Below are 18,772 nucleotides of genomic sequence, written 5' to 3'. Positions count from 1 at the left end.
AGTAATAATTATCCTATACTAGCTATACGAGACCTGTCAAAAAGAAACGGGGAAGTTTCCGTCTGACGATTATCAATCCCTTCTAATATTACTTACTAATTCAAACCTATCTAAAAAGTTATTCAAAATCCCTTAGTGCGATCTACGATCCTTAATTCCATGACCTTCTTCAGGATGTGGGAGAATTTGTGATCTCCAAATAAAGACTTGCTATGTATTGCCCACATATTGATCGTAGTAAACCGTTACTTTCACTACTCAATTTCAATCATTTTTTGAGACCTCTTAATCAGACAGAGCAATGCTTGCAATATGTAGTTAAAACTTCAGCATCATTTAATATACTTAAATGTCGGGAGATTCCTTTCCTACGCTACTAGTTTTAAGTGATATATTTGAAACTTGAATGCAACAATGAGAAAAGAACGGAATTAGTTTTAAGAATGTTGTAATTTATTTTCCCGGCCAAATAAACACGTACGTAACTATTTTAAAAGACTAACAACGAAACATGAATCTTTAAATGATTTTTCTGGATCGAGACAAAATGGAAAAATACATATCTCCTCATTTTACCAGATCATTTTTTTTATTTCCTTACAAAACAGAAACTCACTTGAAAGACAAATAAAAGGTAACAAAAACTGATAGAGAAAAGTATATACTAAGCAAGAAAATCGATAATAAGATATGTGAGTTGAAAACAACACATTATACAGTACAAAATACTAAATTAAAACTGTATACAATAGGAATATGTTCTGAACACAAAATCAATAATTCCTAAAATAATTTAACATATCAATTACAATACAAGTAAAAGTAACACATACTAGAGGGCAGTAAATGATTATATAAGTTTAAGCGCAGATTCAACACTATGCAAGGATCTTGATCGATATTATATACACACGAATATTACTACTGAGGACGATGTGAAAAGGCTAATGACAAAATAAGCGAACGAAAAGTAAAACAAAAATATATTGAGCATAAAAAATATAATGAAATTATTACCCAAGAACGAATACTGAAATAACTATTCGCTGACATTCTTGGAATGTTAAAGTAGAAGAAACCAAAAGAAACATAAATGAAATCTCATTCAAAACTTCCAGGGCAATCTATCTTGTATCTAGTGTAAGAAAATCGGATAAAAAAATTAGAAATAAAATTATGCTTCTGCCTTGGCAAAAAATCATAAAATATGTAAACAAGGGCCTTGAATAAAACGGTGATAACCTAATACGTATTTAAAAATTGATTATCTACTAGACATTTTGATAAAGCTAGTCGCTAGTTGTTTCAACTAACGCTATTGAAAACTAAATTCAAATATATTATTAAAGAAATACATCAAAGTACGGAACGGGCATTATACTCGTTTGTTTTCCATATTTTAGGAACACAGAACGAACAAAAGCATAGTCGATACATCAGTTGTCGCACATTTAGTATGTCACTGGTGGTTAGCATCGTTGTATTCCAAGAAGAAACTAATGACAAAATATTAAAGATTCTGCCACTTAAACCAGTTGAATATGAGATTGAAACTATATTCACAAAGACACCATATTACAATGTAAGAGTTGTATTGTAAATATCCAAATCCGCTTCAGAAGTCATTGCAGTGATTTTTGCCTTGCTTAAATTTTATAGCAAATATTTTCGGCGATGATATCCACGACACACACATGTTTTCTAGTCTTTTCTATAATTTGTATTTAAATTGTTTTCAGCAAAACCAGGGTAATACGATTAGTAGAACACTATGCTATTTGCTCGAAGTATGATATGTGTGAAAAGTACAGTACATCCATTCCCACATTCAATATGAGATTTATTACCAGCATATACCAACATGGCTCTCTAAATGTCGTCTTTGAATAAACCCTTTCCCATATTTTAAAAATAATATTGTTTCTCACCTGTATATATCAGTAAATGTCTAGCCAAACCTAACTTTATACTAAATTTCTTCCCACAGTCATTACCTACGTAGGTTTCTTCCTATGTTCTAGTATGTGACTAGCCAAATATGGTTTTCGATTAAACCTTTTCCCACAATGATCGCAAGTGTACCTACCAGTATGTACTAACATGTGACTAGTTAATTTTGACTTACCAATAAATCCTTTTCCACATTCAATACAAGTGTAAAATTTCTGACCTGTATGTATTAACATGTGTCTAGTTAATTTTGACTTTAGAGTAAATCCCTTCCCACATTCACTACAATAATGAGATACCCGAGATGTATGTACTAATATGTGACTATCTAAAAGTGATCTTTGGCTAAAATTTTTCCCACATTGGTTACAAGTGAATTCACAAGTATGTATTAGCATGTGTTTAGCCAAATTTGACTTTAGAGTATATGCTCTTCCACACTGAATACAAGTATGAGATTTCACACGCCAATGTACTAACATATGTGTAGCCAAGTTATACTTATGAGTAAATTTCATATCACATTCATTACAAGCGTGAGGTTTCTCACCTGTATGTACTAACATATGAGAAGCCAGATTTGATTTTCGAACAAACCTTTTCCCACATTTGTCACAAGAATACTGTCTCTCACCTATATGTATTAGTACGTGTTCAGCTAGATTGGATTTTATACGAAATCGAATCTCACATTTATTACAAGAGTAAGGTTTCTCTCCGGTATGCATTAACATATGAGTTGCCAACTTTGACTTTTCTCTAAATCCAGTTCCACATTCATCACAGGTGAAAGGTTTTTCACCTGTATGTCCTAACAGATGTTTAACTAGTTGTGATTTTCGCCTAATTCCTATACCACACTCGTTACAAAAATGTTTCTCGCCTGTATGAATTAGCAAGTGTGCAAGTAAATTTGATTTTGCATTAAATCGCTTACCACATTCGTTACAGGTGTAAGGTTTTTCTCCGGTGTGTACTAGCATGTGACTAGCAAAATTTGTCCTTTGAATAAACCCTTTCCCACATTTGTTACAAGAGTACTTTCTTTTACTTGAATGTATTAGTAAGTGTTTAACCAAATACTTTTTTATACTAAATTCCTTCTCACATTCATTACATGAGTAGTATTTCTCTGCTGTATGTATTGCCATGTGACGAGCCAAATTAGGTCTTCGACTAAATTCTTTTCCACATACGTCACAAAAATAATGTTTCTCATCAGCATGTACTAACCTATACGATGTCAAATTAGGTCTTACACTTGCTCCCTTCTCACACTCCTCAATCGTACATTTTTCTGTTAACATGTGGATTCCCAAAGTTGACTGCATTTTAGATTTTTTCTGGCAAATCTGTTGTCTCTCATCATTATACATAACATTGCGAGTTGTCATGTATGATAATTCATTGTCACACGTGTCGGAGTTAAGTAAACTTTCAACTGGGTGTGAATATGATGGCTTTGCTGAAGAAAGAGTACTACTTCTTCTGGAAAAATAATTTTTGTGGCTCCTCAAACAAATTTGTATAATGAAAGAGAAATTTCAAATAAATCACATATTACACAATAAAATGTAAATATATCTGTATATAATCAAGCTATAACACAAGAAAAATAGTCTTGCTTGTGAGTACAGTAATTATCCTATCCCTGAAGTAAATTGACAATTTATATATTTTGAAATGCATTAAACGGTAATAATATGGAAGATTGGGCAAAGATTGGAAGCATGAAACATAAAATGTTTTCCTTCGAAAATGAAATAAAAAATAGTTTAACATTCCAGCAAATTAGGCTAAAGAAGAGAAATGAGTATTGGAATTAAATGATTTGATATTAATTTATGCTCTCCGCCCGAAACCGAACACGGAATCATGTGCACGAAAGACATAAGGCTAGGAATTAGATGAGCAGTTAGACATTTTCTTCTTCGAGACTCGATCGCCTCCCCCTCCAGAATAGGATTGTTTTAAAAAATAAAACTTATCTCAAGAATTTTCACCTTTGTATTATAAATGTAAAATAAAATCTATTGACTACGAACGACCGCTCCCCAAACTTTCAGTCTGGATCCGTCCCTGTTACCACCAGACTTATATTTGTTCTTTGCGAGTTTATGTTTTGTGGATAACTTCTTTCCTCCAAGCGTCTGTATCTCCCTCACCCTATCAATTGAGTCAAGCGCTGGTAAGAGGAGGAATTCGTAACTATTACAGAAGCTGACCAGTTGCGGAAGAAAGTGCAACCGCAAGAGAGAAATACGGTAAGATGGGAGCATGCAAGAATAAATCCACTTCCCCATGTTAAGAGATAGGAGCTCGCTGCCATATGCACAATGTTACTGCTTCCAGTGGCAACGTTCGCTGTCACTGGAAATCAGTGGCGGCTCGTGGAATTTAAAAGTGGTGGGGCACATCCAAAATACCTACATACTAGGGCGTTATATATACAGTATATATAGCATTAATAATCTACTATAGTAAAATACTAATTAAAAATTTTAATTATGTCGGTGAATAGTCTTGCCTCCCGTCCCCCCACCATAATCTGAAATAATTTATTGCTACATACTAGGATAACATTAAAAGCCAAGCAAAGCAAAGCTTCCCTTATTTTTTGTATATCAGTTCCAGTCTTCGATTTTTGGCTGTAGAAAACTCCTCTATATATACAAATGCAGTAATCCTGTCATATCACCATAACTATGCATAATAAATAAATACCTGAAATTTCCAAAGCTGGTATTTAAAAAAAAATGGTCTCAGAAAACTCGCCGACCCAGGCCATGACCCATGTTGGCCCATGTGTAAAAACGCCGCTGATTGATATTTTGGGTAACGAATTATTTGTTTTCAACAGCAATTTGTTTCAACTACTATATGTTCATTTCCTTCAATTATGTGTGGTTTCTTAATTACTTTTCTGGGAAACATTATATACGTAAAGTGTAGCTCACTACTTGAAAATACGATTGCAGATTCTGTGTAAATTTAGAAGGTCAATGTATTGTAAGTTAACTGCACCATGGTGGCAACCCTTAACCCTTAACAGGAAATATGTGTCTGTCAGACACGTATGGTTTTTCTTTGTATTACATTGGCAACACTGATTGCAGTAGTTCATTGTTGGCGTTAACGTCTGAGTGAACATTTATAGATCATTTTAGAAAACCTACGGTGTCTGAGAGGCACACATTTCCGTTATCGTCTATATTTTTGCGTGTTTATTGGACACACATTTCCTGAAGAGTTTTTCTTTCAAAATGTTTTGTAGTTGATTTTTATTTACTATGAAATAGAAACTATAGAACTCTTTAAACATACTATTTTGTTTGTATGAGATTTTATGTATTTGCAAAATATAGACCTAATACTTCGAGAAACAAATGTAAGAAAGAAACTGTAAATACAGCAGATCCTTATTCCACGGCGAAAATTCCAAAAATGCTGAAACTGGAGGAGGAATTTATGTTACTGTCTTCAGTAGATTCTGATTAAGACTTCTCATTTTTTCCCTGAAAGTCAAGAATTACATACTGACAGTGAGTGCGATACAAATTCTGATACAGTGCAATATGTGGTGTGAAGTAGTAACAGAAGTGTCAATGTGAGCAGCCCTACTCAAGTTTCATGTGATAACGAAAGCCTTAGATACAGAGGTAAAACAGGTTTGCTTGGAATTCAAATGAACCACTAAGAAACCGAAGGGTTCTTCATCAAGACATAGTAAGAGGGATGCCTAGTATAGCCACCCATGTAAGAAATCTGGGGAAAAAATTCTAGCAAAGTTGATATTTGGTCTATCTTATGTGATGATATAATTCAAGAGATTTCAACCTGAAGTTGGAAGAAGGTCGAAAAAAATTTCAAGTAGAATAAAGTCAAACTACAGATCTACTGACCTATCTGAAAATAAAGCCCTTATTGCCCTCCTAATGTTCTCTTCTATTCGTAAATCAGGATACGAAGACATGTATTCACCATTTTCAAGACACTTTCGGACGACCTCTATTTAGAGATATCATGTCCGTCAAACGTTTCCAAGCTCTTTTGGACAAATAGCACATTTGGACAGGGTAGCTACATGTGGACAAATAGTATATTTGCATGGTAGTAATGTGTAGAATTATACTAACTTAAAATTTGTCAGTTTTTAAATTTATGTACTATTTTTATTTAGATATTGAATTTTTTTCTGTATTTATATGCCAATAGAACCGAATTAATGCATGTAATTCTTGTTTATCATATTTTACTCGAAGTACAAAATATAAAGTTTCATTAATCTACATTACACTTTTTTTTTTTTAATATATTGCTTTATACATGTCCGTGTCCCACAGACACACATTTCCTGTAAGCGAAAAAAAATAACGTTTCCTGTTAAGGGTTAATATGTCATTCACTACACCCGGAAAGGCCAAGCATAAAACTTTACCACCTCCAAATTCTGAAAATGGCTTGACCCTTCTTCCATTCCCCTCTGTACAGAGCTGAGTTTCCTTGTCGCGACCTTCTTACCGCTGTATGTACCATAAGACAGAGCACAGCGCCTCATGCGACAGGTCTCAACATTACTGTGCCCATTGTCAATGGACATAGCCATAACATCCCCTGCCACCTCTGATGATAGGGCTACTGTCAAAGCATAGAGATTGTAAGTCCGCAGCCAAAAATCAACCGTCGCTGTGTTGCCAAGTTTCGTCTATCCTACGAGAGCGCATAACCACAGCCTCCTTCACTCGCAAACACGGCTGTGGCGGAACAAATCCAACAATACAAAAGAAAGAAAGAGAAGAAAGCTTCTGTACTGATTTAATAATTACAGTTCTATTTAGATCATGAATGGCAGGGCACGTGACCGTGTGCCCCTTAAACAGATCCGCCGCTGCTGGAAATGTAAATCTCTCTCTTTCTTTCCGTTTTTTAATTCACGTTTTTCAGAAATACATCAATACTGTTTTGCGCTCAAGAGCAGAGGTTTATTTTTTACAGATACACTACTTTAATACTTAAAAATATTTTTAGTATTAAAAAATATCCGGTTGCACAACCATGCAACATATAGTACCAGCGCCGCTGATATTCTTAATAATGGTTCCTTACAGAAATCACACAAGAAATGTTATAACTGACAATTACATATTCAGATTTTTAAAGTGAATGATGTAGGACAATAGGTTTAGGATTTTTTTTTTTTGAAAAAAATAATAAAGGTAAGTAAAGGTCAATAACGATTATATTTTGTACAGTGGTGACTTTAACGGATATCATCTGATTATTAAGCAAATAGAGGAATGAATTTTAAAGGTTTTAAATTTTAAATACAAATACTCACTACTTTCTTTCGTATGATCTTATTTTTAAAGAAAAATAGAATGTCTAGAATTATCAACAGATCGAAACTTTATTGGATTTGAAGTATCCTAAAGCTAAATATTTAAAAAAGTAAACTTTGTTTCAGGGTTATGATTTGTCTTGCTAAAGAATGATTAAAGCTCGAAAGTGATGCCTTATCAGATATCTGTCGGTGAAACACTGCATTGAATAGTGAGAAGAGAAATGGAGTAACTTTATATTCCAAGCAATACTTGAGAACATTCCTTGATTATATATCGTGAAATTTAAAGAAATTAAACAAACTGGATAACTTAGTAAACATTCTTCCTTGCAGTTTTAATATACGGATCCATAGTATAAGTAGTAGTAAAAGTAGGAGTACGAGTAGGAACGGGTTAGAAGCTGCGCAGTGGCTCGTTGAGTTCTGTTCTCGACATAAAATGGCCAAATTGAAGACTTGCCCACATTTTCCCGTGCATTTTACAATCTATGGATCCATATAGTAGAACTGCACCCATTCCACAATATAATATACAAAATGAACAAATAATAACCACGAATGGAAAATTTGATATTTTAAGCTAAACTTCACAAAAATGCTATGTTCCACTTTAAAAATTATAATTAAAGACTCATATTTCACATAAAGCAAATTACATTTCAAAAATTTTAAAAATATTAAATTCTAGAAAATCTGGATTTAAATTTCAGAAACAGATTCCAAGGATGATTATAATGAAAAAATCCTTGAGTTTAACGTCCCACGGTTATGCCGCTTAGGCTAAAGGAGACGGTGATGATGACTAATGAATGAAATGGTGGAGTGAAGAAAGTGGGAGGAAACGCGAGAACCCCGAGAAAACCCATGCACACAGTGTTTGTCCACCACAAAGTTCACTTGCGGGGGCTGGGATCGAACCCGTGACCCCAAGCGCCAGAGGTGAACACTCTACCACTGAGCCACCGCGGCCCCACGATGACTATAAAGACTCTCCTATACATAAGGCCAAGAATCTCCTGATGGGAAACGGCTGTCACATTTTCCATTAAAGAAAACATGTTGTTACTAATTACTATAGATTAAATTTATATATAGATTAACAGAAAATGATTACATATATACATTATATATCTTTGTAGTACAGCTCACTATGGATGCTATGTATATCCTATATGAATGCTGGGGGCGCGGTGGCTCAGTGGTAGAGCGTTCACCTCTGGTGCTTGGGGTCCCGGGTTCGATCCCAGCCCCCGCCAAGTGAACTTTGTGGTGGACAAGCACCGTGCTCGTGGGTTTTCTCGGGGTTCTCCCGTTTCCTCCCACTTTCTTCATTCCACCATTTTCACTCATCTCTCATTATCACCGTCTCCTTTAGCCTAACCGGCATAACCGTGGGACGTAAAACTCAAAGATTTCATTTCATTTCCTATATGAATGCCATATACAAAAAATTGTTTCCTCACAAAATGATGAAGGGTTTAATAGTAGTGTTCTTGGAATGTGGACAATAAAAATATAATCGATTCTTCCCTTTCCTTTTTTCTATTTCCAAAGAAAAATAAACATCTCCACATGTTCAAACATACTTCTCTCCAGAATGTCTACATTAGAGAGGTTAAGTAGAATAATTAAAAACTGTGGAGAAACGTAATAAATTAAATTACGAAACACTAAGGAATATGTTCCCAGAACTTTGTTTAATTCAGTTATATTACAATACTGAAATATTATATGTTGTATGTTTATTGAAATAAACAAAGTACATTACGAATAAAATGAAAGATAAGGAAGTGAAGCAAATGAATGTCTCACTACACGGTATATGTACAGTGGGCTTGTGCAGTTCGCAAGAGCACGTAAAGCACCAAATATCATGCACTGTTTGTTGCTCCTTAATATATTTAATAATATTTAGAATATGATTATTATGTCGTTTCGTCTCTATTCTCCGCTTGCTTTGCCTCTTGCTTATATGAATTCCATCCTCACACCACCACGTTCACAACAGCAGCGAGCATGATAGACTGCTCTGTGTGTAGTACAGAAGGGAAACGTGGGCAGCTGATGGGAGAAACTGCGGTCTTCTGACGTTGAAATAAGATTTGAACTTGCAGCGTTGTCTGTTGTTGACTAATTTCCAGCAAAGAGGCGCTTTAAACAATGAAAGAATAAACTTCAAATTTAAAATAGAAAAATGTAGTAGTATACAACATAACTCATTCTTTCAATCAGTTATCTACATTTCTTTTTATCTCAATCTCTTTCACTGAAAATTAACTAATGGAACAAACAAAATTACTGCTTTCTGAGGTAGTGCTAGCAGCAATGGGAGGTTTAGAGCTCTAACGCAGAGATTCTTACGTTAACGCAGAATAAACTTAAATTTTAATTTATTTTCAAGACTTCATTTGAAGTAGGTAAAATCTCTGATTTTTCTTTAGGGTACGGTTTTCTTACCTAATAAACTGATTGTAAGAAAAGCGAATAGTTTGTCAAAACACACTGTACTTGCTAATATTGCTACAGTAGTAAAATTTTACCTTATGTATTGTGGAAATCTGAAGGAAATTTTGGGAGTAATTTTTCTATTTCAACATTCATCTTTAACACATGCAAAATAGAAGAGGACGAGTATTGATACTTGCAGTAACGTGCGTTCTGCTGTGACACTTCTGAGAAAAGCGGAAGGGTTTTCTTTCTTCCTTTTTGGGGAAGGGAGAGTAACTTACTTCGGAGATTGTACTTTATGCGCAGAAACATTATCCTCTAAGTGTATTTGGAAGTGGCAAAAGTGAAAATGTGTTGTGTGGTGGTATACGCATTGATTTATAAATTTATTTGCTACTATTTATTATTTCTTTTATATTACATCTCTCAATTAAAGTAAATATATGCTGAACTATGAAGATATTAAGGTGTGTATATATTCTCTATACTGCCGTATATCCTCCTGGATAGATTTATACTGTTAGGTTTTCGTAAAGTACTTTGTCAGTACTGGTAAATGTAAGGCCAGTTCGACACGGAAACATTTTTCGAAAGATTTCTTGTAAGAAAAAATCTTATAATTTATCTTTTTTGTAGAGGATTCTGTTGAGTGATTGCAAACGACTGTGTATCTTTTAGTGCACTGACGAAATATGAAAGTTTAGAAAGAAGTTAGAATATAATCGACCAAAGGAAACTATCATCTGGAGCTGAAAACTAAACTGTGGCGAAATTTCAAAGTTGATTTAAAGGAATAAATGGATGATAGATTATGAAATGAAAATATGGTTGTTTTGCTTTTCTCGCGTCTTATATGAAGGGAGTTAGCAGTAGACCTGTATTCTGTAATATATTTGGGACATGTGGTTGAAAAAGTAAAAAAGAATGAGAACTGTAATAAACACATTAAATGATACTGAGGGTTGCATAAACGCGGAGAGTCTATCGGGTTCGGATCCCACCTCAAAACTTCTTAACTCGACAATTCGTTTGTACACTTTAGTACTAAAATTATAATTGTTTAGTAGAGAAATGACTGGTGTAGCCGAAAGTTGGATGTTACACTTCATCTGTGCTTTTTCTTTTATTAAAAAATATCTAATTCTATATTTTTTTGTAGAATATAGATGACAGAACTTAGCAATTACACATCGTTTTTCGGGTGTACCATTACATCGGACCAATCGCCCATAGACGTAGTGTCTTATGAGTATTGGACCCCTTCCCAAACTTGGACTTATCCAACAAAATTTTATAGGTGCCTACCAAATATTTTATCAACATTCGTTCGCATGATCATTCCTATTAAGAGTCTGGACACCCATAACCACACTTTTTAGTTATTGTTAGTTTGAAGTTCGCTAACAATCATATATTGTAATCACAATTTGTCAGTTTATCAGTTATTTACTCTTGCAAATCGAGAACAGAAGATCAATGATTTTGTGTGTTATGTCGATTGACATTTTGTAATATATTAGTGTTAATAGTTCTAGTTTTTCTTAATTTTAGTATTAAAATATTTGAAAATTAAAAACATTTAAAAGAATTCAAAATGAATATGAAGGTTATCTTTCTTTCCAAAACTCGTGGTGCACTATGTGAATTTGCACAATATATAAATTTACAATATATATATATATATATATATATATATATATATATATTGTAAATATTGCGTGTATATAGTACGCTCTAACCATCTACTCGATATTATTTTATATCAAATGAAACATTTAAAAAAATAACTAGAAACGCGATTAAAGTTTAATATTTAATTAGAGACAATTTTTTCATGCTCTCCCACTTATCCAATTTTCTAAAATTAAATTAATATAATTAGACTAAACTAAAGAGGAAATATTAAAACGAAACGAAAAATAAATGGAACATAACGTGACGAAAAGATCGTGCATGAACGTACCTGAGTTCTTCATTATTGCTAATTTCTTCCTGACAATCTATTTCTTGAACATTTTCTTTGCCCTGTTTCTCAATAATGCAACACATTTCATTGTTTAACTTTTCCGTAGTATTTGGAAAATTATCAAATTTTGGTTTGAAATTACTGCTGATAATTACGGGTAAATCAGTCTTTGATATATGCTTGACCATACATATTGGTTTCGCAGTTAGCTTCCAATCATCTTTTTTGTATTTTGAAGGGAATTTAAAATTAGGCTTTAAATGTTCTCCTTGCATGGACAGCTTAATATCTGCAACTTTTTCCATTCCATTTTCCTTTTTATGTTTGTTTTCCAAATGTACCACTGAAGATATTGAAAAACAATCCTTATCTGTCACTTCATTGGTGTCAATATTATATAGCTTACGGCAATCTTCATTAGGTTCATTTTCTGTTTTCGTTTCGTCTTTATTTAAACCAAGGTTAAAGGTTGAACCAGACCTAAAAAAAGTTTGTAGATTTATTAATCAGGCATAATATATTGTGTCCTAAACATATACTTTCCGCGAAACTACTGACTGTGAGGAAATTTGTACTACTTACTAACAAGGTACACTATCGAAAGCAACAGCCAAAATGGTTTAGTAGCTTCCCTTCTGGAATTTTTGCGTACAGAATTCTTCTTGCAGTGGATGAGGAATCACAGAAACGGTGGGTAATTTCTAGTGGAAGTAGCCATGAGACACTGATGAACAGTCAAAACATTGCCATTGACCTAAATACCCATTACCAAACAGTTCTAAATAGATAGAAGCCCTACCTTTGGGTACTAGATCTAGCTCAAGAATATTTACTGAGGGAGCGAATCTCTGTTAAAACGTATCAAAATGGAGTCACACTTGAGCGGTTAATCACGAGTAACGAAATTTGGATAACACATTATATCAATTTATGAAAAATATCGTGGTCGAATTTCACATGAACGGTCTGGATTAATGATTCAGTAAAGCAGACGACATAACTAATATAGAAGGCGTTCTAACGTAGTATGAATCACCAGCGAACTGATTAACTATATTGGAGCACGCTGTGAATGAACGTTTAATTCCAAGGAAAAGACTACCATTAATACTTCAAGATTACAAAAAGTATTGACAAGTAGTAATACCACTGCTAACTTCTCCATTTGCTCAAGTATCGGGCAAGGATAGACTCAGCAGTGGAGATATTGGCGGTTACCACGATTAAGTTCCGTTAAATCCGAATTTGAGTATATCTATAGAAACAACACTTTACGTTTGTGTATATGAACACCACCACATGGTTTTATGTTAACATACTACGCACCACGTGGATCCACTACAGCCTGCAGGCAACAGATTTCTGCCTGATCCTTCGAAGCAGAGGACGACATCGGAGCAGCAGCGCCACTCCGCCTGGAGTTCTATAAATTCGGCAGCCACCAGACGACTAGTACTAGTTCTCTGGTGTTCCTCCTACTGTATCCCACGGGACATTAGGAGTAACCTAGCCCAAAGCCTCTAACCTGCTACGGGACTCTTGGCTTTTCTTTTCTCTTGGCTTAACCTGCTACCGAGCTCTGTAGAAAATTCTAACCCCAGTTGCTCAGCCTCCCGCGGGGTTCTGTGACCACCAACCTCCTCTCGGCTTGTGACGGAGCTTTGGAGACTCTTTCGCCACTCTGCCTAGCCTGCTACGGGGCTTTGTGGAAATCCTGTCCGCGATCTCACGGTCAGGACTACCTATTGTAACCTAACAAATGTAACTTTGTAATTTTTTTTCAGAAATACTGTTATTTAGTGAATATTGTAATAAAAGCCGCTAATGGGTGTCGATTCTGGACAGGATTTCCACTCACATTTTATTACCTCGCTCTACCTACAAACCTATATTGGGCAGAGTTGCACATGGTAAGGGATTGTCCGGTTAGTTTTACTGAATATTCCCCTATTGGACGCTATTTTTATTAAGCGAAAAGGAACTTTTTTAATTCATAGGTATGTGATTCTTCTTGTCAGTGAACTTAGAGGCATAGACGTGACTATATTTTTAGTGTAATCATCCTAAAAGATCAGGGAAAATTACTTTTCCGGAAGATAATGGAAAAATGGTAGAAGAAAATTCACGCCCTTCTTTTAATATCCCTCACTTTGCTAAGTACTCTGGAAACGTTACTGGTGATTCTGATAGGTATTTTACGTTATTCGACCACCCTGCCCTATTGGATTCGTGGAATCCTGAGATGAAGAATGAACTCGTTCCCATGAAGGACGAGGCTCTCGATTTGGTATTGCAATTAAAAGTACAAAACCAAATGAATACACTTAGTTACGAATCTTTGAAACCCAAATTAATGGATTTAAGTATGCCAAAGATACCAGTGTATCGGACGAATTTGAAATTTTTCAGGTTCAAAAGGGGAAATTAAACCTATTGATTCATATTTTTTAAAAGAAAATTAAAGGACATTCGACAAGTCATGTCTCAGGCCACCGAAGAACTGAAAGTAAACTATTTATCTTTGGGCTTAATGAATTTCTTTTTACACAAGATCTCATTTCAAACATTTACTTGGTTACAGGCTTTACAATCACATTTACATAACTTAGAAAAAACGCATAACCGTTTGGAAAACCGTGATTACGTCGAATTATCGCAAGCAATTTATTCTCTATGTGATGAAAATCCGTCAGTTAACAGTTTAAATTCTTCAACGGTGGCTAGCGCTTCCTTCCCCACGTATCACCAACAAGCAACTTATCCTTCATGCAGTCAAACACCCAATTGGCATTATTGTCAACAACATGCTCCAACATTTCCTTTACCTTCCGCACCATCACTACAGGTTGCCTCTCAAACTCAAGTACCTTCAAATCCTCCCTTCCAAGTTAACACTACAACCCCCACCCCCCTGTGGCAAGCACATCTAACGCTACGAACGCCAATGGTTCATTCGAATTAAGCAAGCTTGCAAATCAGATGCGTGAATTGTCTTTTTAGGGGCTCAGAATGCAATTAGAAATTCTCAATTTGGGCGTGGCGGCCGTAATAATTATAAACCACGCAGTACAAATAAAGGCAATAATAAAGAGCATAAGAACGAAAAGGAAAGAAATCCTAGGAATAATAACAAAAATAGCAATACATATAAACCTGAAACAGTTACAGTCTGTGGTACATGTTATATGCAGTGATATTCTTTCAATATATGTTTTCAAAACATCGACCAGGAAACGCATAGGGGGCCCCGGACAAATTTTCTCCAGAACGTGTTCTGAGGGCCGTTACACACGCAGAAGACGTACAACAAAAAGATGTATCCAACGAATGTAACAAATACCTGCATCACTTTACACTGTACCTCCAGTGACCAATAGGAGAGAGAGAGTATAAAATTACTAAATCAGGAACATGCATTACTAGATAATATAATGATCAATAGAGAAAAACACCCTGTAATAAAAGATAGAGGAAGCTTTCTCAGTCTTTGGCCGAAATTAACGATTCCTTCAAATATGCAAATAATTCCTTTCAATAGCAATCTTAGAGGAATTGAGAGTTTGATTGTAAAATTGCGATATGTTGCTCTAATTACACTCAAAATTGGTTCAGGAACATTTTCGCATTACTTTCGAATTTTGGAACATTGAGAATTCTTACCTCTATTCGGTGAAAATATTTTAAATCGTCTAAAAGCAAAATTGACTTACAACGCAATACACTGCCTGTATGCAGGAAGCCACGGCCACCGACATTTCCAACCGAAGTGGATGCACAGGAAGAACTATCGGCACATGCAATTAATTCAATAAAATAGAATACAACAGCTGACGTATTTACCACTCGCAGAGTTACCATCCCATTTAGGACGCATTTCTTTCTTCCTGTTAAGATCAAGAATCGGAATAGGAATAACGAATACATCATTGTTTCTCCACTTGAGAATTTATTAGATAGATACGGATTGCAGGCTTTACCAGCCAAATTACCAAAAAGCAATTTCATATTACTAAAATCTAACCCATCTAATAGATCAATAACATTAGCAAAATATACACCAATTGCGTGCGTTGAGGAGGATCTGCAAGAGGTTAATATACAGGGGGACCAACAATTAGGCGACCAAAATGATGAAAGATTTTATAGATCGGAACAGGGAATACAGAAAAGATTTGATAAAACAGCACCACTTTTAGATATTAACCTTTTTACATAAACCCGGATTTAACACAAGAACAGAAAAAGGCTGTACACAATTTACTTTATAAATACAGCGATGTCTTTTCCTATTCACCAGATATAGGATATTTTCGTGGCTACATTCACAAAATACGGATAGATAAAGGTGCTTCTTTTCATCAGAGGTCACCCCTACTTTTTGGCTTTGACATCAGAAATTGATCTCCAAATTAAGCGGCTATTAGAAGCCACCATCTTCAATGAAACCAACGGTAGTTTATTCTCGTCGCCACTTCTGACAATGCGAAAGCCAAACACCTCAGAATTTCGCTTAATTCTGATTTTACAGGCATGTAATAAGTTCACCAAATATATTTGTATACCATCCCAGTCAACAGAAGACATTTTACATGTGCTTGGGTACCAATCTTCCACATCGAGTATCGATGTAAAGCAAAGTTATTTTCAAATATTATTGGACCCTAAATGCCAAAAATACATGACTTTTGAAGTGAATCATATTAGGAAATCGTATCAATTTCAACACTGCGTTATGGGCCATACTACATCGCCCAAGAGCCTAACTAAAGCGGTGCGCATGCTTCTGGAAGGTTTACCACTTCTTATTACTTCGTTCGTTGATGATCTGATGATAGGGAGCAAAAATTGGAAGCAGCAATTATCGGACTTGGAACTACTCTCCAAGAGACTGCGTAAACATAATTTTAGAGGTGCCCAAACAAGACACACCTGTTATACTCAGAATTAAGCGTACTAGGATTTACAGTCAAAGGTAAAGACATCAAAATTTCTCCCAAAATTGAAAATAAGATAAGGGATTTTTTTAAAAACAACCTTTAAGAGAGCCTTAAAAGATTTTCTCGGACTTTGCTCCTATTTCGGAGCCGACATCAGAAACTTTACTGAGAAAGTGGAGGCGTTTCAAGTTCATTTAGAAAAGAATAGAAAATTAAACTGGACATCAAAACATGGCGAGTTATTCGAGAAACTTAAAACTGATATAATTCAGGCCCGAACCTTGTTTCATTTCTACCTATCTCTGGAAATTCGTTTATACGCAGATGCATCAACTGTATCGGTCGGTGGAATTTTGGCTTGCTATGATCCTAAAACTAACCAGGAACGTGACGTTTCTTACTGAAGCAGACGTTTTACTAAAACTGAACGTAAGGCTTCAACCTGGCAGAAAGAATTATATACCTTCGATGTGTTTTTGCTAAATGGAAAACTCAAGCTATTTATTGATGCCAAGTGCCTGATTTCATTGAACACTCAGCCCGACACAGTGTAAAAATTCACTCGCTATAAGATATTCTTAGCAGATTATAATTTTGAAATACACCATATTAAAAGTTTGCAGCACCCTGCAGATATTTTTAGCCGTTTAGAATAAAACAGGACATACAACGCGACGAAAAGCATGAAAGTGTCAATTTTTGACAGTGAGGACGCAAAGGTTTTAGCATCTCACTCACTAGAACAGACCCTTCAAATTGATCAACCCATGGCACAACCTAATCTGACCGAAGAACAGAGAGAGTACACATCATTTTCGGATATCGTCTCTGTTCTAGAAAATAAAGAACCTAGTAGAATGTGAACATTCCGTGCCACGAAATATTTCTGTCTTAAAGATGCACTATTATATACAACACACAAGCATCTTCAATTTGAACTGTTATATTTGCTTTTCATACCAAAATTTTTACTAAAGAAATGGTTTGATGGAATCCACAATAACCCGTTGACACCACATTTCGAGCATACGAAAACTTACCAATCGGCATTGTGGAAATATCATTTCCTCCATATGAAAGTATATATAGCACACAAAATAAGAACATGTACTCTCTGTCAGAAACTTAAAAAGGTACCAACTAATCGATCAGATCAATTACTACATCATGCTACTTGAGCTATTCGTACTGCGTGGTAGTACGACTCGATAGGAGAGGTACCTGTCGGACAGGAAAGTTTAAATACATATTTATCGCAATTGAAGTGTTAACGCGTTTCTGTGTTACAAAGATTGTAGATAAAACTACAGCTGAAGAAATCGAACTATTTCTGATATACGAAATCATGCTTAAATATGGAGCTTCTTCGTACCTATATTTAGACGCACCTTGTACATAACGCAAAGAGACTATAAAATTTAGCAAAGCTCTACAACTTTGAATTTAAGTTTTGTCCTGCGTACGATCACAAAACTTTGGGTGTAGTCGAAACATTAAACAAAATTATACAGAATTCTCTTAAAATTTTTGTACAGGAAGATCTAAACCAGCGGCCGAAGCTCATTCCACATATAAATTTTGCAATCAACACATTCATCCAGGCTGGAACCAAGTATTCGAGTTATTTCTTATTACATGGGTCGATCAAAAAATGATTTCCGATTTTGCGATTGCATTGACTCCAACATTATGTGTCGACCGAGAACACTTCGAAATTAGTAGAGGAATTTTGAAAGATAATTTAGCTGGAAGCTATGAGAAACAAAAGAAATATTATGATGCAAAACAGAAACAAACAAACTAGCTTTGAGGAAGGACAAAAGGACTCGTATTCTATCCAAATCGTCAGCTTGGAATACCATATTAATTCTCTTCCAGATACATTGGTCCGGTTACTATACTTCAAAAGATTAATCCTAATCTCTATATCTTAATCCTAATCTTTACATCAGTTGAAATATATTTAAGAAATAAGTAGAAACGCAATTGAAATGTAATATTTAATTAGCGGCAATTTTGTGCATGTTTTCTTACTTACCCAACTTTCTAAAATTAAATAAACATAATTAGACTAAACTGAAAAGAAAGTATTAAAACTAACCAGAAAATAAATGGAACAAAACTCGACGA

The 18,772-nt window shown here is 34.9% G+C and overlaps 1 protein-coding gene across 1 annotated transcript in view; it reads right to left on the bottom strand.

Annotated features, from left to right (window-relative positions):
- Positions 1 to 592: 592 nt before the first annotated feature.
- Positions 593 to 18,772, bottom strand: part of LOC145684435 (uncharacterized) — a 57,258-nt gene continuing 39,078 nt past the window's right edge. Inside the window, exons 5-6 of the mRNA XM_081756816.1 lie at positions 11,703 to 12,185; positions 593 to 3,438 (exon numbers count right to left, since the gene is read on the bottom strand). Coding sequence (XP_081612942.1) covers positions 1,995 to 3,438; positions 11,703 to 12,185 — 1,927 coding nt within the window. The 3' untranslated portion in view covers positions 593 to 1,994. The remainder of the gene's footprint in view (positions 3,439 to 11,702; positions 12,186 to 18,772) is intronic.

This window comes from Thermobia domestica, chromosome 4 (assembly GCF_964235325.1).
Source record: "Thermobia domestica chromosome 4, izTheDome1.hap1.1, whole genome shotgun sequence".
Taxonomy (NCBI): domain Eukaryota; kingdom Metazoa; phylum Arthropoda; class Insecta; order Zygentoma; family Lepismatidae; genus Thermobia; species Thermobia domestica.
This window is presented reverse-complemented; position numbering and strand designations above follow the sequence as displayed.